General features: G+C 39.8%; 1 protein-coding gene across 3 annotated transcripts in view; it reads left to right on the forward strand.

Annotated features, from left to right (window-relative positions):
* BNC2 (basonuclin zinc finger protein 2) overlaps positions 1-24,308 on the forward strand; it is a 448,066-nt gene that overhangs the window by 294,745 nt on the left and 129,013 nt on the right. For all 3 annotated transcript variants that reach the window (XM_026680262.2, XM_087957651.1, XM_026680261.2), the window contains one exon: positions 3,850-3,952. In XM_026680262.2, coding sequence (XP_026536047.2) covers positions 3,850-3,952 — 103 coding nt within the window. The remainder of the gene's footprint in view (positions 1-3,849; positions 3,953-24,308) is intronic.

Genomic DNA, 24,308 nt, shown 5'->3' on the forward strand with positions numbered 1-24,308 from the left:
CACATATTACTGCAGATAAAAAGCTCCTTCCCTCTCCCTCCTTTGACCCTCCTATAATAAATGGTTGTATTCAAATTGGCAGAATGATTATTTCCTGGCATTTTTAGTACTTAGAGTACAGTGTTAATGTGTGTGAATGTTGAATTTAATTTCCTTCATTTCAAAAATCTGTGTGCCTAAATGCATACCATAGTTTTACTACTAGTCTTTAAAGGGCCCAGGTCATCTTTGATATTCTTTTTTAAAAAGTGAGATCTTGGCCTAAAATAATGTCTTGGTTATTATTTATGTATTTGCTTCATATATTTTTAAATTACACAACTTTTCTCTCTGAAGCAGTGTCTTGTTCCTATCAGATGTATTTCAATCTTACCTATGTACTTTTAAGTAGGGGACATATTTAAAAAAAAATTCTTTTAATCTGTCAAAAAGTGAACTTTTATACTTTGTAAAATAAAACAGTGATAGAGGCAAATTGAAACAGACACAGGTCTCCTGAATCAGTTTTGTTCAATACCTCCAGTATTATATTTGCTTAGAATAATAAAATAACAGAGTTAGAGGTTTTCTAATCCAACCCCCTTCTCAAGCTGGAAACCCTATTATACCATTTCAGACAAATGGTTGTCCAATTTCTTCTTCAAAACTTCCAGTGTTGGAGCATTCACAATTTCTGGAGGCAAGTTGTTCCACTGAAATTTAACGGTTAGGAAATTTCTCCTTATTTCTAGGTTGGTTCTCCCCTTGATTAGTTTCCATCCATTGCTTCTTGTCCTGCCTTCAGGAGCTTTGGAGAATAGGTTGAACTTCTCTTCTTGGTGGCAGCCCTTTAAATATTGAACACTGCTATCACATCACTCCCTAGTTCTTCTCTTCATTAAACTAGACATATCCAATTCCTGCAACCATTCTTCATATAGTCCCCTAATCATCTTTGTTGCTCTTCTCTCCACTCTTTCTCAAGTCTCAGCACTTTCTAGAGCAGAAGTGTCAAACATGCGTCGTCACAGTGTCATCATGTGACTATTGTGACTTTTTTCCCCTTCGCTAAACCGGGCATGGGTATGGCAAGCATGTGATGCATCTGGCCTGTGGGCTGCAAGTTGGACCACCCCTGTTCTAGAGTCTTCAAGAGCTTAGGAACGTATTGACCAAATGAAATCCTGATGGTTAAGTTGTATATGATTAGATAAGTCTTCAGAAAAGAAACACGAGGGATTTAGATAGAATAAGATGGAGGTTAGAGAGATCATTGCTCTATATTTAGGTATCCTTCAGCACCTACTTCAACCTTAGTTTTAAGCAGTATGACATGCTACAACATGAAGATATAACTGACTTTTTAAAAATCCTTTAGGTATTTGGTAAACTAACAAGCAAAAATGTGCAACATATACATATTGTCCTATATTTAAAATCCAAATGTGGATGTTGGGTCTCCACAATAAATTGTTTTTATTTCCATGGCTACATGACTTAATGCATCCTACATCCTGGAGTAGCTCAGAGATTATTTTGCTCTTTATGACAACTCCTTGCAGGACATTTTTATAAAAGCAAACATCAGGCCATTTTATGTTAAAGTTTGTCCTCGTATTATTACACAAAAATTAGAGAAATGGGAAGTTGAACTATTCTTCAATATATACTTAAAGAATAAAAAATGCTTGTCATGTTTACGTTTGATGGCAAAGATGTTAACATTAAGATTCTTCAGCCTCAGTGTTTCTATTGGGTTTCTATAAAATTTCCTCTGAAAAATTGGGAATCCTCCAGAATTAATATTTGATGTAATAGTTGCAGCCACGAAACATATCAAGCCTATTCAAAAATGCATGGAAGGGTTTTGAGGGCTTTTCCTGACATTGGTTTCTTCCATTTCTGAGTTCTATTCTGCCAGAAGATTAAATACCAACTGGAGCAGTCCATAAGATTAACAATTTTAAAGACAGCAATAGATTCTCCTGTTTTTGCTTCTCTGCTCCCTCCCCAAAAATCATCTGACAATGGGAAGTTAGTTTTTAGAGATTTCTAGACTGGCAGTTCAGACATCTGTCAAAATCTATGTCTCCAACTTCAGAACAAGGTTCCGAAAGCTTGGTCCCAGGCCAGGAGAGGACAGAAGAAATTGGGGAGATTTATTTTTATGTGCCAAGTTCTGGATTCCATGAACCAGCTAAGCCAGGGGTCCCCAAACTTGTCAACTTTAAGACTTGTGGACTTCAACTCCTATAATTCTCCAGACAGCATAGCTGGCTGGAGAATTCTGGGAGTTGAAGTCCACAAGTCTTAAAGTTGACAAGTTTGGAGACCTCTAATCTGAGCAATCAGCTGCCAGGTCTGGGAAGAGAGACAACGAAAGATGGGTAGTCTGGTCAAAATTACCAGATCTCCAGTTCAGGAGACTTGAAAGGCAACCCAACCAATCTACATTTTCCATGTAGTATTTTCCATTCTAATCTTCTACAGGAATAGAAACCCAGTAAATAATGAAGAGGTTTTCTGTGGTTTACCTGCTTCTTCTCTCAGCTGACGGTTACTACAGCTCTCTTAGAGCCTGACAGTTATTTGAGAGGTATATTTAAGCATAGGTTACCATTCTTCTGAAAGGATGTGAACCCCACTTTCAGGCTCCTTTTGAACACAGATGTTGTTGTTTTCAGAATAATATGAAACCCACATTTACAAATAGCCTAAACAACAAATGACAGATGAGGGAACAAGCTGAAAGCTCTCTCTCATTTTAGGGCATATACACTTGTATGCCTGTCAGGCATTAAGCCAGGCTAGTTAAAACATGTATTTCATGCTCTTTTGACAGAGCAGTAAACCTGTGTTTAAAAGTAGGCTAACAAGTAACAGACAAGGAGAGAGTGGTTGCACAATGCGGCAAGAGTCTTTCCCCACTGTACTGTACTGCATTTCTTCACACCTGGTAAGTAATTCTTAAACATGGGTTTAGCACTTTTCTAAAAGAATGGTAAACCCACTTGCTCAAAAGCATCCCCAACACCCACTCACAGGCATGGGTCAAAGGGTGATTCTCCTGTAAAACTGTTGAACCGATTCTCTTTCAAGCTTCACCAAACAGCTGGTTAGAAGATCCAGGTCTCCAAACTGGGGATTGGCTTATAGATCTAGTATTACAGGAGGGAAACCAAGTTTGAAAGATCCAGATACCTTACGTTGCCAGAAGATTGGGTAGCAGAACAGCTGTGCAGGATACAGCCCATATACAGGAGTGGAACACTATGTCCACAGCAGCTTAAAATGGCTAATAGTTGCTACACATAGTTGCTCTCCCATTGATATGTGGTTGGTGAAGTAGATTTGATTGTACCTATCTCCTTAATTCTGGAACAGGCCAAGGATAAGTTATGATTGCCTCAGGTATGGGTTGGGAAAGATATGGATACAACTGTATGTGGTCATGCCAGAAAAAAAGAGTTTTCTGGGTATGTTAATACTGTGGTTAGGTCGAAATAGAGAAATGGCCTGATAGTGTGTAGCTTTTATGTTACATGAATGTTATTAATTATGTGTACCTTTGTAATTGATTAAATGTAATATAATACATGTACATTGAGACCTGGTACATTGTGTCAAAGGATGAACCATAACTTTGGAAATCTACAGATCTATTCTTGCCTCAAAGTCGGTTGTTTTGATGCCATTAATCTTTTCAGACACTCCTAAATTTGCAATGCTTGGCCTTCCTCAAAAATAATTTAAATAGTTATACATTTTGAGATAATGTATATAAAGGATTTCAATTGTTCGAATTATAGAGTTATTCTTCTTCAAGTAACGTTTTTATATATGTTGGTTTCGCTTTTTGTTTTGTTTTAGGCAATACGCTGCACATTGGTAAATTGCACATGTGAATGTTTCCAACCAGGGAAGATAAACCTGAGAACCTGTGATCAATGTAAACATGGCTGGGTGGCACATGGTAAGGAACTACATGCTGTTTGTTTCTGTTGTTGTGTGTTTGTGTGCATGTCTGCAACTCTAAGCATATGTGTACATTGCATCTGATCTAGAAAGACCTGCATGAAACAAAACTGTTTATAGTTTGTTTGTTCATATATATATATTCTGTTGAAAATAATAAAACTATTATTCTAATAAATGAAGCATTTTGACGGAAGATGCAAAGTCATAAATATTCTAAATACAGATAGTCCTTGACTTACAACCACAATTGAGACTGGAATTTCCATTGTAAGTTGTTGTGGTTGTAAGTTAAGTTGGACCTGATTTTACAACAATTTTTGTGGCAATTGTTAAATTAATCACATGGTTGTTAAGCAAATCCAGCTTATGGCTGGAAATCAGAAAAAAATGTTGTAAATCACCATCAAATGGTCAAAGAGTGCTGCAACTGGTTGTACATGTGAGCCAGTTGCTAAGTGCCTGAATTACGATCACATGATTGCAGTGCTGATATAATGGTCATACATGTGAGTATGGTCATAAGTTACGTTTTCCAATAGTCATTAAACAAATAGTTGTAAGGGCAAGGACTACTAGTAAAACACACTATGCTATGTATACATCTGAAAGAATGAATCCTAACTTCTAAGAAATAGTAGAGAGATTATACTCTTAACATCTCAGCTGAGATATGTTAAATTATCTGGTTCTCATAGCAGTCCTTTCCAACGTGATTTTTGTCAGCACTGATGCAGCATAACAGTAGAAAACTAGAAGATTGTTAAAAATATTATGGCAGTTTGTAGTAAAGGAACATGCAGAACATGGATTGAGAATCATACTCCCAGTTATCTTAAAAGGAGTTGCCCACTGAATACTGTTAAAGAAATCTGTCTTCAATCTCTAGGTTTTTAATTTCTTTTTGCACTTGCTAACATTTCCTTTCCAGACAAAGTGCTTGAGGTTGGCCTGTAATTTGGAGTACACTTTATGGAAAGATTTTTATAGATCCGTTTCTGCATAACTTCAGGTCTAGCAGTGAGACCATAATTGTTCTGGCTCTCATATTGGATGACTTAGAACCAAGACATTGCTTAGCATAAAGAGTGTAGAGAATAATATTAGGTTTTTCACCCTATTCATAATGTAAGAACATGTTGTAAATAATGTTAATATAAAGTGCACATGAAACAGATCTTAAGCCAACAAATATTTTAAAAATTAACTGTATTTCAGTTGTAGTCATCATTAACATCTTTCACTGATTTTGTTTCTGACTTTCGTACTTGCTCTTTAGCTCCATGAATTACTCATAAATTGCATGCATTAGATGTGATCAGACATCATTTTAATAGTTAATGGTTAGTTAATAGTTTAGCATGTAGAGAACGAGCTGCAGCAAGCATCAGAGTTGGGTACTGCCCTTCCTTTTTATCCTTAGGTGTGGCTGAGAATATACTTGAGAATTTCAGGGTCAAGCACAGCCAAACTCTGAATAATATTTATAGACTTGTATAAAGAAGAAACTTTATTACTCATGGCTTGAAGTCGGTGAAGAGAAATGCATGTTTTGTTGGGTCTAAACACTGTCGCAAAACTATGGATTGGAATGGCAACTTAATGAGAGTAAGTAATTAATTAAAAGTCTACCAAGTGTATGGTGGCCGCATTGTTTCTTTGGGAAAACTTGCCAGGTGCAAAGAATCAGGACCACACATAGCAGTTAAGAAGCTTTATTGCTCACACTTACACAGAACAATGTACTCAACTAATGGTCAGCACCAAATTGGCACCAGATGAGAGTTAATGCAATTCAAAGCGGGCTGGACTTGGATCACTTGTGGCAACAGATTGACTCTCTCGACTGTCTCAGATTCTTCTCTTGACTCCCCCCACAAGCTCTGCCTTTTCTTCTCCTACAACTATTATTAAATAGCTTGTACTTTTCTACCCAATAACAATCTCTGTATTCTTTAAAATGCTGCTTTAAAATAAAATAGGTACATATTTTTATGTAGCTAGCAGCATCTATAGGAACTTGGTGTATTAGTGTGTGTTTCAAAGTCTGGATAATCAAGTGGAGGTGATATATTCTCCAATGACAGAGTGAAAACCTTGATAGCTTTTCAGCTTTCATAAGAAATGGATAGTATCCATGTAGTCTACAATGTGAAGCGCACAAGCTGAAGGATGTTTTGTTTGAATCTTATTAACTCATGTTTGTCCCCTCAAACATTTCATTGCAAGCCATTTGTCCCCTTGAAATCGAATGCTTATGGAAATGGTTTACATCCTGTGATTCATTTTTTGGAGGTTCATGTAGTCACTTCACCAACTTTCCATTCTGCTTTTAAAAAGTTAATCAAGCCTCTGAGGCAAGTGATCAAATGAGGAAAGAGTGCAAAATTCACGTAACTTTCAAATAAGAAGCAGAATTTGTCAGTGGGCTGTGGATGTCCTGTAAGTCAGGGGTCTCCAACGTTGTCAACTTTAAGACTTGTGGACTTCAACTCCCAGAATTCCTCAGCTAGCTTTGCTGGCTGAGGAATTCTGGGAGTTGAAGTCCGCAAGTCTTAAAGTTGACACGGTTGGAAATGCCTGCTCTAAGTTACTGATCTGTTTCTCTATCATTCCCTTTCAACTGTTCCTTGGTGCTTTCATAGGTCTTATTGGGTTGGCAATGGCTTTCTCCATTCTGTTTTTTCTCAGATTAAAGGTTTTCTATTAATTAAAGTGCATGTATTTCCCCCAAAAAATATTTATTTGGCAGAGAGAACTCCTGTGATAGTGAGCCCAGCAGGGGTTGGATGCTGAGGAATGAGGATTTCTGAATGGGTGGGTCTCAGAAGAGACAATGCAATCAGGAAGGGAAGTTCAAGGAAAGTTATTAAGTATTGTGGGGATGAGTGATGACAGCACTGTTGGTTTTCTTCCCTGGCTCTTTCCCCCCTTCTTTTTTGCATCCACTGCTGCCCACTTGGCCAATGAGAAAAGCACTAATGATGCTGAAGAATCTTGCAGGTGTTCTTTTAGTACAGGTGTTGATGGAAAATTGGGCAGTTTCTTGAAAAAATGAGTGAGGGATTTTTTTAATCTTTGAGTGGTGATTTTTTTGACTCTCAAAATGTGCTGCCTAACAGCGTTTCATGCGCCTTCGGCGTTCAGTCATGCCAGCCACATGACCACAGAGACGTCTTCGGACAGTGCTGGCTCTTCGGCTTTGTAACGGAGATGAGCACCGTCCCCTAGAGCCGGAAATGACTAGCACGTTTGTGTGAGAGGAAACTACCTTTAATGTGCTACCTCAACCACTGGCATGATATAATGGCTATCTGGATTAAGATATGTTGGACTACAACTTCCAGAATTCTCAGACAGCTTGGTCAGCAGCATCCGATCCTTTCCTGGGGAAATCCAGGAAAGGATATTCAATTCTTGGTTTGGATTTGGACATTTTAATTTGGAAATTGGACAATATTTTAATTTCCCTAAATGAATCTTTAAGTGTTTTTTTTAATCATTGGCTTCATTTAATTCTCCTTCATCCTTCCACTTTTATTGGGTTATGTAGCCATTTTAAATAGTTTACATAGTTCAGTGGATCCTTTTAGCATTTAGCTAAAGTGGTGTATTAATTGGCCCATCTTGCTAAACTGTTTTACAAACATGCTGAACAGTTGCCAGCAATTCATTAAAACAAACAAAGCAGTTTACAGTTTGTATACAACAAAGATACATTTAGAGAATGTTTAAAAAAAAAAAAAAGAAACACATTCCCTAAAGTATGGCACTCCATAGAATTTAATTCCGATCCATAGAATTAATCTATGATGAAAGTCAACCTTTGAAAGGTGCTGCTTTAAAGACAGTGCCCATAGAAGAGACAACTCATACTTCAGGAACGCATAGCAATACAGGCAGTCCTCAACTTGCAACAGTTCCTTTTAGTGACCGTTCGAAGTTACAATGGCACTGAAAAAAGCAAGTTATGACCCTTTTTTCACATTTATGATCCCCCCCCATGGTCATGTGATCAAAATTCAGATGCTTGCAAAACAGACTCATTTTTATGACGGTTGCAGTGTTCTGGGTCATATGATCCCCTTTTACAACCTTCTGATAAGCGAAGTCAAAGGGGGAAGCCAGATTCACTTAACAACAGCGTTACTAATTTAACCTCTGCAGGGATTCACTTAACAAATGTGGCAAGGAAAGTGGTAAAATTGAGCTTAACCACTTTCTCACTTAGCAACAGAAATGTTGGTCTCAACTGTGGTTGTAAGTCGAGGATTACCTTTAATCTCTCATTAGTGCTACGAAAGCTAGGTATTTACAAGTTAGCATTCTCTTGCTTGTTATGCCACCTCAGACTGACAACCTCACTAATGCTGTCTTGTTGCTAATAAAAAAAAAAAAAACTTTAATCAGAGATTTAAATCCAAAGTGGACAAAATCTAAAAGCTCTGTAACCCTAAGGTTTAATGTAAGCTTATGCAGCTGGCAGAGCTGTGGCACATTGCTCCTTCTCTGACAGAATACCTACTTCCTAACTGCTAGCATTGTATTGTAGGGTATTTGAGGATATACTTGGAGCTTGGTTTGCTCCCCCCTCCCCCGAAAACATAAATGTTTGAGAAAGATTACTACTACACAAAGGACAGGGTAGAATTTGTACATAACTGAACAGCCAAAAGAGGAAATTTGTGAAAGTACTTTGGTTCAGCTAAGGTGTGCAGCCAGTATGTGATAGTGAAGGGAGAATGCCTATGGATTTATGAAGAATGTCAATTTTGGAAAAATGTAAATGTTTCATTTATTAATTAAATTTTTACATCACCCATCTTACCTAAGTGACTCTGAGTAGCTTTATAAAAACTCTGAAAAAGAGAGTCAATTCTGTAAATACATGGATTTCTGAGTTTTGTGTATCCATATCATCTTATAGAAATGATAGAACATCAAAATAATAATTAATGATTGCTATTTATTCAATGGTATTTCATAATGAAGCCCCATTTGTGGAAAATAAGGGTTCAATAAATAAATGAAATCCAATAGAAAAAAAGAAGGGGGATTGGGTAGAATTAAAAAAAGAAAAAGAAATAGAAATTGTGTAAAAGTAAAAAGTTGAGATTGTAATGTTATCTTCTATTGTGCTAAAGAGAGTTGGAAGTCAGTACCTTTTTCTTTCCTTTTTCCTCTTGGCTTCATACTCCAGGACTCTTTTTGGTCTAATGTTGTTCCTGGGATGTTTCTACCACCACTGGATCACTTTGGCATTTACTTTCCACATCCTGTCTAGTTTCTCCTTCATGCCCTGGTACTTCTTTGACTTCTCATACTCCTTCCGCCTTGTGTTGTTGTCAGGCTTAAGCATTAGATCAACACATCAAGAGTTCAAGTTGGTTACTTTATTGCCATACTACCTATAATACAGGAATCTCTACAAACTTCTTTGCTTTCCCTGGGAACAGATAGATCAGGGGTCTGCAACCTGTGGCTCTGGAGCCACATGCGGCTCTTTTGAGCCTCTGCTGCAGCTCCCTGTTAGCTGATCCCACCACTGGCTGGCCCCTGCCCTCCCCATCACTCTTCGCCTGGCCTGAGAAGGTAAGGGTGATGGTGGGGGATGGAGACTCGCTCCATATTCCAGAGCAGGAGGTGACTGTGTGAAAGTGAGTGATGTTGAGTTGGCTATGCCTGCCCAGTCACACCAGTTGTTAACTTATTGGCTCCCTCTGTTTTCTGTGGGAAAGGGTCCAAATGGCTTTTGACTGTTTAAGGTTGCAGACCCCTGAGATAGATAATGTCCCTTGGTGCTTAGAGGGTGTTAGTCCTGGATCTTCTGCAACTGTCCAATGATTCAAGGCTAATCCCCCACATGTTTACTCCTCCCTGCCTGGCTAAGCATTTCCCAACATCACCCTCCCTCCCCACTCCCTGCAACAATCCCCTTCTTCCATGTCGTCTTCATTGTCTGAGCTCTCACATGAATTTGGGAGAGATAGGAGCAATGCCACTTCAAAGGGGTCCTCTGCCTTTTGTCTGAAAAATCTACCTTGTCAAGTGATGCATCCTGCAAAACATCTAGATCAAGAATTCCTACTTGTTTTCCTTCAGGAAGTTTAGCCCAGAAGTTGAAAATTGAGCCTCATCTACTACAGCAGGGGTCCCCAACCACCGGTCCGCGGACCGGTACCGGTCCGCGGAACAAGTCCTACCGAGCCGCTGGTTGCTGGGCGCCGCCATCTTTTTCTGATGAAAAAGTGCTTCCGGTGAGCTTTTCCGGGTAGAAAGCTCACCGGAAGCACTTTTCATCAAAAAGATGGCTAGCGCTTCAGTGAGCTTTTCCAGGTAGAAAGCCATTTCTACCCGGAAAAGCTCACCGAGCGCTGCGCCGCCATCTTTTTGATGAAAAAGTGCTTCCGGTGAGGTCACCGGAAGCACTTTTTCATCAAAAAAAGATGGCGGCGCCCAGCTGATGCCGGTACCGGGCCGCAGCATAAAAAAGGTTGGGGATCACTGTACTACAGTGCTTCAAGGCTAACTCCCTGCTTGATTCCTCCTCTGGGACTGGCTGGGCATTGTCCAGTAGTTACCATCAGTTAACATCATTACATCATTAGATGCTGTTCTGGTGCCTCATTGCCTGGACTTGAATGTCCCAGGGGATCTTAGCCCTGTTATTCTCTATGACCTTCTGTAGAGGAAATGGCACAACTTGCCACAGCCAACTCACTGCGGCCAACTTACAACGGCGAACTCACCACAGCCAATTCACCATGGCAACTTGGCACAGGACAACTTGTCACGGCCAACTCAATACAACTTGTTGTGGGACAATTTAACAAGTCTATTTAATTATTTAAAATAAATAAAAATTATTTTGATTTTTGCCATTCACATTTCATTCTGTCCCTCCTATGGCATCCTTTCTTTAATTATTCTATTCCACCATTTCCTTGATATTAGTGTAACTCTTGTCCTGCAGTGAGTTGTCCTATGTGAGATGGCCATGGCAAGTTGGCCATGGCAAGTTGGCCATGGCAAATTGTAGACCCTTGTATGGAATAACCCTTATGTGGAATGTCCCATCTAGACCTAGGAGGGTGTAGCCCATACACTTGGTAAATATTCCTGTACACCAGGGGTCTCCAACCTTGGTAACTTTAAGACTTGTGGACTTCAACTCCCAGAGTTCCTCAGCCAGCTTTGCTGGCTGAGGAACTCTGGAAGTTGAAGTCCACAAGTCTTAAATTTGCCAAGGTTGGAGACCCCTGCTGTACACTATGAAAGCTACTTGGTTGTGCCATTCAGTGTATCTGTTTCTGTCTGCATCTTACACCGTGCCACAATGTGTTGGATTGTGCCTGAGGTTCCACTGCATAAGCTGCACCTTATGGGGTTTGTGTGGTAGATCCCTGCTTCTATGGATCTGGTGGTAGCAGCAGCACAGGAACAAGCAGTAACACACACACACACACACACACACACCTGTTCCTAATACATTTCTGGGATTCGATGCTTAAAATTCCTATTCAGGAGATGAGTCTGTGATAAACAAAAAATTTACATTTGAGAACAGCATCCTGCCAACATGTGTACATTTCATGGTCTTCTTTAAATAAATCCAATCACAGTGTTTACATTTCATGGTGAAGCAAAACTTGTCATATATACAGATAAATTTTGCACAGACACATTCCAAACATATGTGTATAAATTGATATCTTAAGGAAATAGCAAGGCAACTTGAGGTTTTTTCATTTAGCTGCTCTCCAAAATCTTTAGAGGTTGTTCCTTGATGACTTATTAAAGCTTTGCAGCTAGAATACCTGGATTTTGAAATAATGGACCACTGCTGGTTACTATTCCAAACTCTTAAAAATGTGTTTACTCTGTAATTTGCTGGATTACAGTAAATTTTACTGAATTACTGAGTCCATTTTCTCTTTGTATTTTTTAAATTAATAAGATTGTGTTCGGCCTACTGATTGCTTTTCGTCAATGATGGTGCTCTGAAGAATCGGTGCACTGGAAGTATGATTTGAATGATATGTCATTACTAGAGACAATTCTTAAAAAGAGTAGGAAGAACGTAGGCCTGTTTAACAAAACCCACTAATGTCTGATGCTATAAAAATATAGAGTGAATTAATAGATAATAAAAATATTATAATTTTAAATTTTGGCCTTATGATGCCACAAAGGCATTATATTGAGAGTAAATGTAGAGTAAATGTGTTGTTCACTAGTAAATACTAGTAAATATCACTAGTGAAACTTTCCTTCCTTCCTTCCTTTCCTTCATCCTCCCCTCTCCTCCCCTCCTATCATCCATCCATCCATCCACCCACCCACCCATCTATCCATCTCTCTCTCTCTCTCTCTCTCTCTCTCTCTCTCTCTCATATATCTATCCATCTTTCCATACACTCTCTATCATATATCTATCCATCTTTCCATACTCTCTCTCTCTATGATATATCTATCCATCTTTCCATTCTCTCTCTCTCTCTCTTTCCCATATACCATTCAAAATCACAATGATACTGAAAAAAGTAACTTATAACCATATTTCACACTTACCACCATTGCAACAACCCCATGGTCAAGCGATCGAAATTCAGATGCTTGGGAACTGGCTCATATTTATGATGGTTGCAGTGTCCTGGGGCCCTTTTGTGAATTTCTGACAAGCAAAATAAATGGGAAAGCCAGATTCATTTAACAACCAGGTTACTAACTTAACAATTGTAGTGATTCTCTTAGCAACGGTAGCAAGGAATGTAATAAAATGGGGCAAAACTCAATTAACAACGGCTTGCTTAGCAGCAGAAAAGTTGGGCTCAATTGTTGTAAATGTTGTAAATAGGACTACCTGTACTTGAGAAAAAATGGGGGAGTATCTTCTCAAGTCTTCCTACCAGACTACTCTTCCTTCTCCTTCCTTCTATACCACTCTTTTGCCAAAGCCCCAAGATACATCCTTATATTTTTGACTTTATCTTATTAAAGCAGTGGTCGCCAACCATTGGGCTGGGGACCACTGGTGGTCCATGAGAAAATTTTGGTGGTCCGCAGAGAAATGCCCCCCCAAAGCAATTAATCCAGGCTGCATGGGAACACAAGGCTGCACCGCCCACATGGCCCGCCCACCCACCCGCTGCCCCCCACCCTTCATCCGAGCGCAAATCTTACCTTGCGTAGAGCCATGTGAGCTGGACCTGGAAGGTAAGACCAATGGCGGGGGAGGGAAATATGCCCTGGGCTGGCTTGCTGACTTTGGTGGGAAAGTCGGTCCCCTATTCCAGAGCTGCAGTGGTCACAGGACTGACCCTTTGGTCATCCCAGACCAGCTGCTCCTCCAGTCCATGGCAGGCCGGTGCACCCGGGTGGAGGAGCAGCTCCTCCGGGATGACCAAAGGGCCAGTCCCGTGACCATTGCAGCTCTGGAATAGGGGACCAACTTTCCCACCAACGTCAGCAACCCACTGCCAGTCCAAATTCACATTAGTGGTCCGCGGGATTTAAAATTATGAGTTTGGTGGTCCCTGAGGTCCAAAAGGTTGCCGACCCCTGTATTAAAGGATATGATGGACAATTCTTCTGCTGCCACCATTTTCTGTTCAACATATTTTCATAGTTATGAAACCTCTTGGGCTACTCATATTGTCTGATCTGAAAAACCCAAAGGGAAAACGTCCTGTATCATGTCTACTACGAGATACAACTATGAGGCATGAAAAGACAGGGACAGGATGCATCAGTTTGCTGCAGAGATGATGATTCAGTGAAACGCATTTGGGTAGAACCTATAGTCAGTAAGTGCAAATAAACATTTCACCATTTTTATGAAAAGGTGAAATTTTCTTTCGTGAGATGCATGAGAAGTACTGCGCTTCCCCAAAAATATGACCTATCCCTCAAGTCCTAGCTTGATTTTTACACATGTGCCCAAAACAAGCCCTAAGACCCTGTCCGCTCCAGGCTGCATGGGTAAAAATTAAGCTAAGGTGGAGTTGCCTTACTACTTACCTCGCATACCCTGACACTTCTGCCAGCTGCAGAAGAAAAGGGCTGGCAAAGCTTTCCTGAAGGCCTCTGCAGCCAATAACAGAGTTCTGGATCGATCAGCTGCAGAGGCCTTCAGGAAAGCCTTGCTGGCTGCAGACTAGCAAGTGAAGTGAGTCAGTGGATGACATCCCCCCCCCCCTCTGAAAATTAGACCTAGTGCCTTTTTTGGTGGCCAAATTTGGTGGTCTTATTTTTGGGGAAGCATGGTAAGAAAAATGCCTTTGAATTTCAAATTCTTAAACATCTTACAAATACCCCCCGCCCCCCCAATACACTAGTTGGAGAAATAATTGAAAATATTATCTTGGAAAATGGCATACAATCAAAATTGAAAGCATCTGAACCTCAAAATATTCTAGAACAATAGTAGAATACTCCCCGAGTAGTCCCTATTGTTTTCTTGGCCGGTCTTATTTCCAGTGAAGAATTAGAAGTTAGATAAGCAAGCGGTTTGGTCTGGGTCAAGATAGTTCATTAATGATCATAGTCCCAAAGTTTTTTAGGCTAAGAATTAATGGTATTAATGGTTTGAATTTGTCAAATCATCTTCTACTAATGATCAACAATATTCCATCTAGGCCAACTGAAGTTGAGTAGACCACTGAAAGAAAGGGTGGCTCCATGGAGTCTCCGTTGTAGTAATCAAGTCTAGATATCACTACAGCCGGGATACTGACGGTTCAATTTCCTGCCATTGCCAAATGTAACCCTGAATTCAAGAGCATGCCACTTGTGAACATGATTCCTCAGAGGCATTATTACCTTTATAAAACAACTTTTTAGTCAAGCATGTCGCCTTCCTGGGAATTTCCTTTTTTCTGGTTTAAGCTTCAGTTTATTAGTCCTCAACTAGTCCATCTGCACCTCTAGAGATCAATTCAGAATTTCTTCTGCTCCTTTGGTTTCAGATGAAAGGGACGAAAATAGGGCATGTTATTTGCATATTGATTAAGAGCGCTGTTTAAAATTGTACAGGGCACTGTATATTAATGACCAAATTGTCAGCACTAAGGGTGCCGGCTATTGTGAAGCAAATCATGTCTCCTGTCTGACCACACAACCCACCCCAATCCCCCGCCCCACCCCCGGCTCTCATTTCTGTGCTGGGAAAAAAAACAGTCATCCTCACTTTTGAGATCCAAGAAACTTTTCCTAATAATTTATTGAAGATCTTTTAATAAAATATATGAGTTTGTTTCCTTTTTATCTTCAGAGATACTAAATGTAGCATGTCAGGTGAAGAATGGATTCATCAAAGGATTCTTTTTTTTTTGCAGCACCATAAGTATTTTCGTTGGCATTAATATGGCTTATTGAGTTTGACCCTGCACCCTTATGCTGCAGTGGTAATCCAGCCTCAGTACTTTTTAATGTTCCAGCCAACAATTACACAGCTTACAGCAGCCTATACTTACAACTGTGGCTCTTAAAAAAGAATTGGTTGCTGCTCGAGCAACTCTCTGGTGTTTAAAGGATTTAAAGAACGAGACCGTTTTAATTTGTGTCCAGCTGAAACTTGGCACATGGTGTTTTTGTTTTTTTTTCAGTTTGGGGAAAGTTTTATTTATTTTTAAAATGGTTTAAATTGGCTAAACCATTTCCTAGGTCTGGAGTTGTTAAAAGGTTTTAAGAGGGAGGGAGGGAGGGAGGGAGGGAGAGAGAGGGAGAGAGAGAGAAAGAGAGAGAGAAATCTGAAACATATTGCATGTTTTTTAAAAATACAGCTAACATTGGCATTTTATAAGCACTTTGATTAAATGCAGGTCACTGCTACTGAGTATGGAAAAAGAAACAAAATCAAAACAAGTCACAGCAAAAAAAAAAAAAAAAGCATTTTCTGAACACAGCAGCATCACAAGCAAAATAATTACTGGCGTGATCCACACCAAAGTAACAGTTGCACCCCTGTTTATATCATTGGAGAAAATAAATTAAATTAAATTTCAGCCTGGGTTAGATAAGAGTCATTTTCTAGTGTCATTTTCAGTCTGGTTTTAAGTCTAGTTATTGGAGAGAAACAGCCTTTATTTCTGTGGATGAGTCTTCACTGAACAAGAGATTCAAGAGAGTAAAGTTTTGGTAGTTTCCTCATAGATTTCTCTTTTTCTTTTAATTTAAATACAGGGCAGATGAGCAACCTTCAGATTTAAGATCCCATGAACCCGTCAGCCTAGTTTCAGGCATCTTTGGAAGGCAATCTGGTCAGAACTCTGGCCAACACTGTATACCAGTGATGGCTAACCTTTTCGGCACCAAGAGCCCAAAGGGTGTGGGCATACGCGCATCCCCAAAATGCAATGCATGCACACAACTCCATGTATGCACCCTGCCTCCCACATATGCGCATACGACCCCTCCACACACGCGCCCCGCTCTCCACGCACGTGTGTCTGTGCCCCATGTGTACACCCCCATGCATGTGCATGCAACCCCTACATGTGTGTCCCACCCCCATGCGCATGCCCACATGACCCCCCCACATGACCAATCCCATGGCAGAGACCCGAAGATCAGCTGGCCGGTGGGAGGCGCGTGCGCACATGTGCGGCAAGCTGGAGCGATAGCTTGCATGCCCAGAGAGAGGGCTCTGTGTGCCATCTCTGGCACCCATGCCACAGGTTCGTCATCTCAAGAGTTGAACAGAATTGGTGCTCTCTGAGCATGATTGTTCTCATCCACACTGCACCGAGAGTCCAGGATGGGTTAGACTCCTCCCTGTGACATCATAGAGCTGAGTCTGCCATCTATAAAAAGGCCAGCACCTGCTGGCTCCCCAGCTTTGACTCAGCTCCTTGTTTTCATTGAGCTTGTGTCTTGAAAGCAGTAGTGTTTGTATCAGAGCAGGAAAAGCAATGGAAAGGCAAGAAAACATCTTTCATCCCTTTGGCACAACTCCTGGGGCTCTGGTAGAGCTGTGCCAGCTGGAGAGTGGGGATCCGCTCTCCGGCAGCATCAGGGATCTGGCGCTGCCTTTGGGATACCAACTCCCATTTGGTTGTTTTCTTACAGACATTTCATTACCCAACTAGGTAACATCATCAGATGTTACCTAGTTGGGTAGTGAAACATCTGCAAGTAAACAACCAACCAACTGTAAGTAAACAACCAAGGTCAGAGAGCATCCCACAATGTACTGTGTTCCCACTCTAGGGGCATCTAATGACTCTTTACAACATAAAGCAAAATTTAGAGGCCAGTTAATGTTTCGTAGACTACAGCCAAGTCATTGCAGAAGGTCAAGTCAACTAAATCTAGTCCCCTCCCCATCTTTTTCTATTAGTTCTCTTAATAGAAGTTTATTCATTATCAGCTTGATTTACTCTTTCGTTTAATGGAGTCATTTTTAATATAATAAACTTAACGTTTTTCATTAACATTAAGATAAGGGTTAAGCTTATCTTCCTTTGGGGGCTCTGATTGCACTATCATTAGTTTGTTGCTCTCATGTGCTAACCTTCCCTCTCTGTAAAGAATCTAAATTGAGCACCCTGATGGATCCTCTATTTCCAAGGTTTCTATGTTTACAGAGATTTGTGTCATGTACAGGTAGTCCTCAACGTACGGCCATAATTGAGCCCAAGATTTATGTTACTAAGAGAGAAATTTGTTAAGTGAATTTTGCCCTATTTTATGACTTTTCTCACCACATTTGTTAAGTGAATCACTGCAGTGGTTAAATTGAATTAAAATTCAATTTAAAATTAAATTAAATTGAATTTGCTCGTCAGAAGGTCCCAAACATGATCACATGACCTTGAGACACAGCAATGCTCATAAATGTGAGTCAGTTGTCAAGCATCTGAATGTAGAATCTGTCAGAGTATATCTATTAGATTAGAAGGTTATAACTAGTCTGGTGAGATTCTATTAGATGTAAACAAATGAAGAACTGGATTCAAATGGGTTTCGCTGTGTCATCTTTGAACTAGAAGCTGACATAAGCTTTCTTTCCACTTTCTTGAACATTTCCCTCTCTCCCACAGAAGTGATTATGGAATAAAGTCAGTGGTGGGATTCAATTTTTTTTACTACCGTTTCTGTGGGTGTGGTTTAGTGGGCGTGGCAGGGGAAGGGTACTGCAAAATCCCCATTCCCTCCCCACTCCTGGGGGAAAGATACTGCAAAATCCCCATTCCCTCCCCACCCCACTAACCTGCTTTCCAGCTCCGTCCTCCTGTGCAGAGCAACCAAAGAAGACCCAGCCAATCAACTGGGACTCAGGAGGCAGAGAATAGATGGGGGTGGGGCCAGTCAGAGGTGGTATTTGCTGGTTCCCTGAACTACTCAAAATTTCTGCTACCGGTTCTCAGAACTGGTCAGAACCTGCTGAATACCACCTCTGAATAAAGTGCAGGAGTTCGATATGAACCTGCAAGTATTTATCCCAATTCAGACATCTCCAGTGTAGAAGACAGTTCTGGAGACTGAACATAACCAGGGTCACTTGAGTGCCTACTATATATAACATAATTTGACTTTTATGGTATTCCAAATATGGCTTTAATTATGCCATCAGCCTTTGTAATGCATAAAAATTATATGTGGAAGACTAGATATCCACATTGTTGTGTTTCTTATCCTTCCATCTCTTTTCTCTTAGTATAGATTAGCTCTATACCCGTGTTTTGCTAGGAACCATTTGTGATCAGGCTTAGTTTTTGGGGAGGAAAATAAGGGGAAAAATTGTGCCTCTGCCTACCAGCGTCCATAAGTTTTCATCTGGCTAGCATCCTGTCAGTGTGTGAGAGAGTTGAGGGCTGTTCTGTACTAAAGCTGGTTGCTGCTATGAAACTAAAACTGAAACTGAAACTCCTCTCCTCTGCTTGTCTTTTGTATTTGGAACAGATTTCTTTTCAGGTGGGGAGGGGGAGTAGAACTCTTTAGCATCAGAGCACGTTAATAATAATATAGGAAATACTAATGCTCTGATGATCATTTCGAAAAATCCTTTCTTAGTGAGCACCTAGAAGCCAAGAGGGACATATGTACCAAATTTCAAGTTTGTAGGCTTTACAGTTCTGGAGATTTTGTGATGATGTGTGAGTGGTATTTCGCTTTTATATATATAGATTAACTTTAAGGAATTAAAGATTCAAGAAGCTGCATAGTGCCTTTTCTATTTCCAACACTGAGAACTGTCTGTTTAGAAATATTTTTCTCTAGTTTAAATTATTGATGATGCAGAATTTCAAACCAAGTATTTTGGTTTGCCTCTTTGCAGGCAACAAGTGGCTACAATTGCATCACATGCTTTAAAAATATTTCCATTTTAGACAAAGAAAACGCTCTGTTTCCCTCTAAGAGCACCTTATGCTACACATGAAGTGCTGTGACTATTATTTTATTGCACTTTATTACATCATAAAGTTTTATATCTCTCTAATGATCCTACAGGAGGCTTAATTGTTTATAGCAACATCTTAATTAAGTAAAGTTCACCAGGTTAAACAGAATACAAATTGAAAGTGTTAAAAGTGAAACAAACTCCACCACTGGGCTGAAATGTAACACCATTAAATTAAAGCAGAAGTACTTGATTACAAGAATAAAAATGTCACATTCTCTTCTGTGGATATATTGGTTTGGGTAACTTTTCTTTTGCATTTCGGTATTTGAAGCTGAAAACTGCTGGATAGAAGATGAGAAAAGGCTTGGCTACATTTGTAATATTTTTTTGTAAAGAATATATCCCAGGTTTAGCTGAACAGACTCCTTAAGGTTTCTTAATTATCCTATTCCCATTTGGCCTTCAGAAATAGGAAATGCACTCTGGATTGTACCCTTAACAATGCTAAAGATTTCTCTAATTACAGTCTAATTGACTGCACTCAAATTTGCTGGAGTATATTTAATCTGGAGCTGAAATGTGAAACAGTCACAGTAGATGAACTTTATGACAATCACTCACAAGTGTCCTGTTGCAGGGCACAAAGGAAGGGTGATTAAAAAGGATAATCATGACCTGACTATTGGCATATTGTACGAACTTTATAATAGCATGACGAGTGTCAGTTATGAGGAGGTGCTTGTAAAACTACCTTAATTAACTCATATTCTCCTAATTGGAATGCTTGAAATCATTATTGATTTATCCAGCAGTGTGCACCGGATAGTTGCAAGTATGCCGCATACTCGAGCAGCATGGACAAAGGAAATCAGCGTTAGGCTACTTCTGTAGGGCTGCATGCAGAAGGACCTGCATTTTGTATTTTGTATGTTTTTGTGAGCTTTTCTGTTAAAGGGGACATTACCCTTCACAAAGAGTAGCAAAGTTCTAGATAGTGGAGGTGATTTCAGAGTTGTCTTCTAATGCAGAGTCTCCCAACCTTTCTAGCTTTGCGGCCTGGTGGGGGAGAGGGGGTGGATCCACACGGGCAGTGAGCAAGCGTGCATGCGCAGCTCCATTTGCGAGAATGATGGGCACGTCTGCCCCATTGCTTAGGCAAATGGAGTATGCAGGCATACACTCTCCCGCTGCTCACACCACTTCTGTGGCCCAGTTTTGAACAGCTCATGACTATGTAGTGGGTAGGGGGTTGGAGTCCCCTGTTCTAATGTAGCCCAGGTAGCCCTCGACTTACAACAGTTCTTTAGTTACAACGACACTGAAAGAAGTAACTTACGACCGTTTTTCACAGTTACCATTGCAACATCCTGCTGATACAGTTCTACAGAGGAATTATTGAGTCTATCATCTGCACCTCTATAGCTGTCTGGTTTGGTTCTGCAACCCAACAGGACAGACACAGACTTCAGAGGATAATTAGGACTGCAGAAAAACAATTACTACCAACCTGCCTTCAATCGAGGACCTGTATACAGTCAAAAAGAGGGCTGTGAAAATATTTACAGACCCTTCACATCCCGGACATAAACTGTTTCAATTCCTTCCCTCAAAACGACGCTATAGAGCACTGCACACTAGAATAACTAGACAAAAGAACAGTTTTTTCCAGAATGCCATCACTCTGCTAAACAAATAATTCCCTCAACACTGTCCAACTATTTACAAACTCTGCATTACTATTACTATTAATCTTCTCATCACTCCTTATCACTCATCCGCTCCCACTTGTGACTGTATGACTGTAACATTGTCGCTTGTATCCTTGCGATTTATAGTGACTGTTTCCTAGTATGATTCGATTGCTTACTGTACCCTATGACTATCATTAAGTGTTGTACGTTATGATTCTTGATTCTTAGCAAATGTATCTTTTCTTTTATGTATATTGGGAGCATTTACACCAAGACAAATTCCTTGTGTGTCCAATCACACTTGGCCAATAAAGTATTCTATCTATTCTATCTATCCCTATGATGAACGGCAAAGTTACAAGGGCATCGAAAGAAGTAACTTATGACCGTTTTTCACACTAACAACCATTGCAACATTCCTATGGTCACACAATCAAAATTCAGACGCTTGACAACTGACTTGTATTTATGACGATTGCAGTTTTCTGGGATCACATGATCCCCTTTTAAGACCTTGTGGCAAGCAAGTCAATGGGGAAGTCAGATTTGCTTAACAACGGTGTTACTAACTTAACAATGGCACTGATTCATTTAACAACGGTGGCAAGATAGGTTGTAAAACGGGGGCAAAGCTCTCTTAAGAAATGTCTCACTTAGCAAGATATATTTTGGGCTCCATTGTGGTCATAAGTTGAGGACTACCTCTAGAGGAGGGAAAAACTGATTCAATTGGACATATGGTAAGTGCTATCCTTGGGAAGTGAGGTCTGCTTTGGTATTTTCACACGGCAAATGCTGGTAGATGAGCTTTGATTTAAAAAAAAAAAAAAGACCATATCATCTACTTTGACCAAGAATTTTGGAATTTCTTTCATTGGATGATGGTGGCTCTTGTTATTAAAAAGAGTTCTTGGCTATAGTGATGAAGATTCATTCTTTGATGCTCTGCAGATGCCTGAAAATGCAGATGCACGCCAAGGATAGGTGGTCCTCAACTTACGACCACAATTGAGCCCAAGATTCATGTTGCTAAGTGAGACATTTGTTAAGTGAGTTTAAGTTGCTAAGTGAATCTGCTGTCCCCATTGACTTTGCTTGTCAGAAGGTTGCGAAAAGGGGGTCACATGGCCCAGGGACTCTGCAGCCGTCATAAAAACGAGCCTGTTGCCAAGCATCTGAATTTTGATCACATGACCGTGGGGAGGCAGCAATGGTTGTAAGTGTGAAAAATGGTCCTAAGTTACTTTTTTCAGTGCCATTGGAACTAAATGAACTGTTGTAAGTCAAGAACTACCTGTAGTTACAGCTCTTTCTGAAAACAATTGAAAGAAGAATGGGATAGCTAAGGTATGAGTTGAAGAAGAAACATCTGTTGAATGAATTTTATCACAAAGGGTAGGGAAGTGCGTCAGTGGTGCGATTCAAACATTTTTACTACCAGTTCTGTGGGTGTGGCTTGGTGGGTGTGGCAGGGGAAGGATTCTGTAAAATCTCCATTCCCTCCTGACTCCTGGGGGGAAGGTTACTACCGGTTCTCCGAACTACTCAAAATTTCCACTACCGGTTCTCCAGAACTGGTCAGAACCTGCTGAATACCACCTCTGAAGTGCATATTTATCTTGATCTGGAAAATTGATATATGAAAACAATATCTTAATTTTCCAGTGAAAGATTTAGTGAAAGATCTTTCTAAGAACTCTTCGCCAGGAAAGATGGTAAAAAAAATTTTTTTTAAAGAAAAACACAGGTGCGAAGAAGAGGAAAAATGTGGTTAGCATTTAAGTGATGATTATAACAAGAATTATTTACATGTAAATGCAGATCAGGTCAGTCAGGTAGAAAAACATTGTATGGTTGCAACAGAAACTCTCCCCCAAACTAGAAAATACTTGCTTTCATTTTTGGAATATACAGTATAACGAGACTATAAAAGTAAAAGGTGCTTGCACTTTTTAGCGATGTGCACTGATTCCATGATAAATGGAAAACAATTAGTAAAATTAATAGATTATATTAATACTAGATAATATATCTTATTGTTGAACAGTGACCTAAAATATGCCACATGCTTGCTGAATGATACTTCCAAAGCTCCAACATAATTCCCCTATTCAAGCAATTTTACAGGTTGCTAGTTGCTTTCTGAACTCAGTTCAAATTACTTTAAATACTAGTAAATATCTTCTGTGAGTACTGGCATGGCTGGTGTTTAACATTTGTGTTTTAATTATGCTTTCTTTGGATTGGGGCCCATATTTGTGAGGTTGATACAAGCACCATCTCTGTTGCAATGTAGGAGGGATCTTAAAACCTTTTTGTTTACCTAGATCTTTTTTTATTGTTTTAAATTGTATTTTAACTTCTTAAAATGCTTGAATTGTATTTCTGCTATTTTGTCACTGTTTCTGTAAATTGCCTGAGCAATTAAGGGACTGGATAGCATGCAAGTACAACAAACAAACATAAATTCTGTGCGGAAGGGTTGTTTTAAAAAAGCAGCTGTCAGAGGGTGGTGATAGCATCAGCTTTTTAAATTTTGTATATTTCGTAATTCTACCACGTGAATTGTTCCACAGGCCAACATTTTAAGGAAAATTAAGTTCTTCCTTCCTTCCTTCCTTCCTTCCTTCCTTCCTTCCTTCCTTCCTTCCTTCCTTCCATCCATCCATCCATCCATCCATAATAATTTTAATAAAGAAGGCAAAAGGAAAGAGAGAGAGAAAGAGAAAGAGAGAGAGAGAAAGAGAGATGAAAGAAAGAAAAGAAAGAAAGAAAGAAGGAAAGACTGAGAAGGGAAGGGTAGGGAAAGGAAGGAAAGGAAAACTTCTTAGGTTGGACATATTGATGAGAAAGTCTGTTTTCCCAACAAGCCAATGGCCATTTGAGGTCCCCTTAGAAAAAAGAAAGCAAAGAAACACACCTAGGGTATTCCTTTTTGGTTATTTCATGTGTTCATTGGCAGAAACACTGACAAGCAGTTCTTCATATTTTATTATGTTCTTGTCTGGCAGAATCTCTGTCAGGCAAAAACCTTGTCAGCGGAAAACCTGTCGTAGGATCAGAGGAGACAAAAACAGGTGTCACACAGACAGTCAAAACTGAAAAGAAAAAAGATTAGGCTAAAGAGAAAGAGGCAGACAATTACATTAATGCCACTGCTTTTATCTCATAGATGTGTGTTATTATCTCGGGGTGCTGAGTGTGCAATTGCCTCAAAGAAAAGTAGACAGGAGACAAGGGAAACTTGATAGTTATTAACTGAAGAGGCAGTGTGTCAAACCTGGATGAAGTTCAAAGTTTTACAGAGGGATGAAAAA

This window comes from Notechis scutatus, chromosome 2, assembly GCF_049901735.1.
Source record: "Notechis scutatus isolate UNSWTSFEM ecotype Mainland chromosome 2, rNotScu1.2, whole genome shotgun sequence".
Taxonomy (NCBI): Eukaryota; Metazoa; Chordata; class Lepidosauria; order Squamata; family Elapidae; genus Notechis; species Notechis scutatus.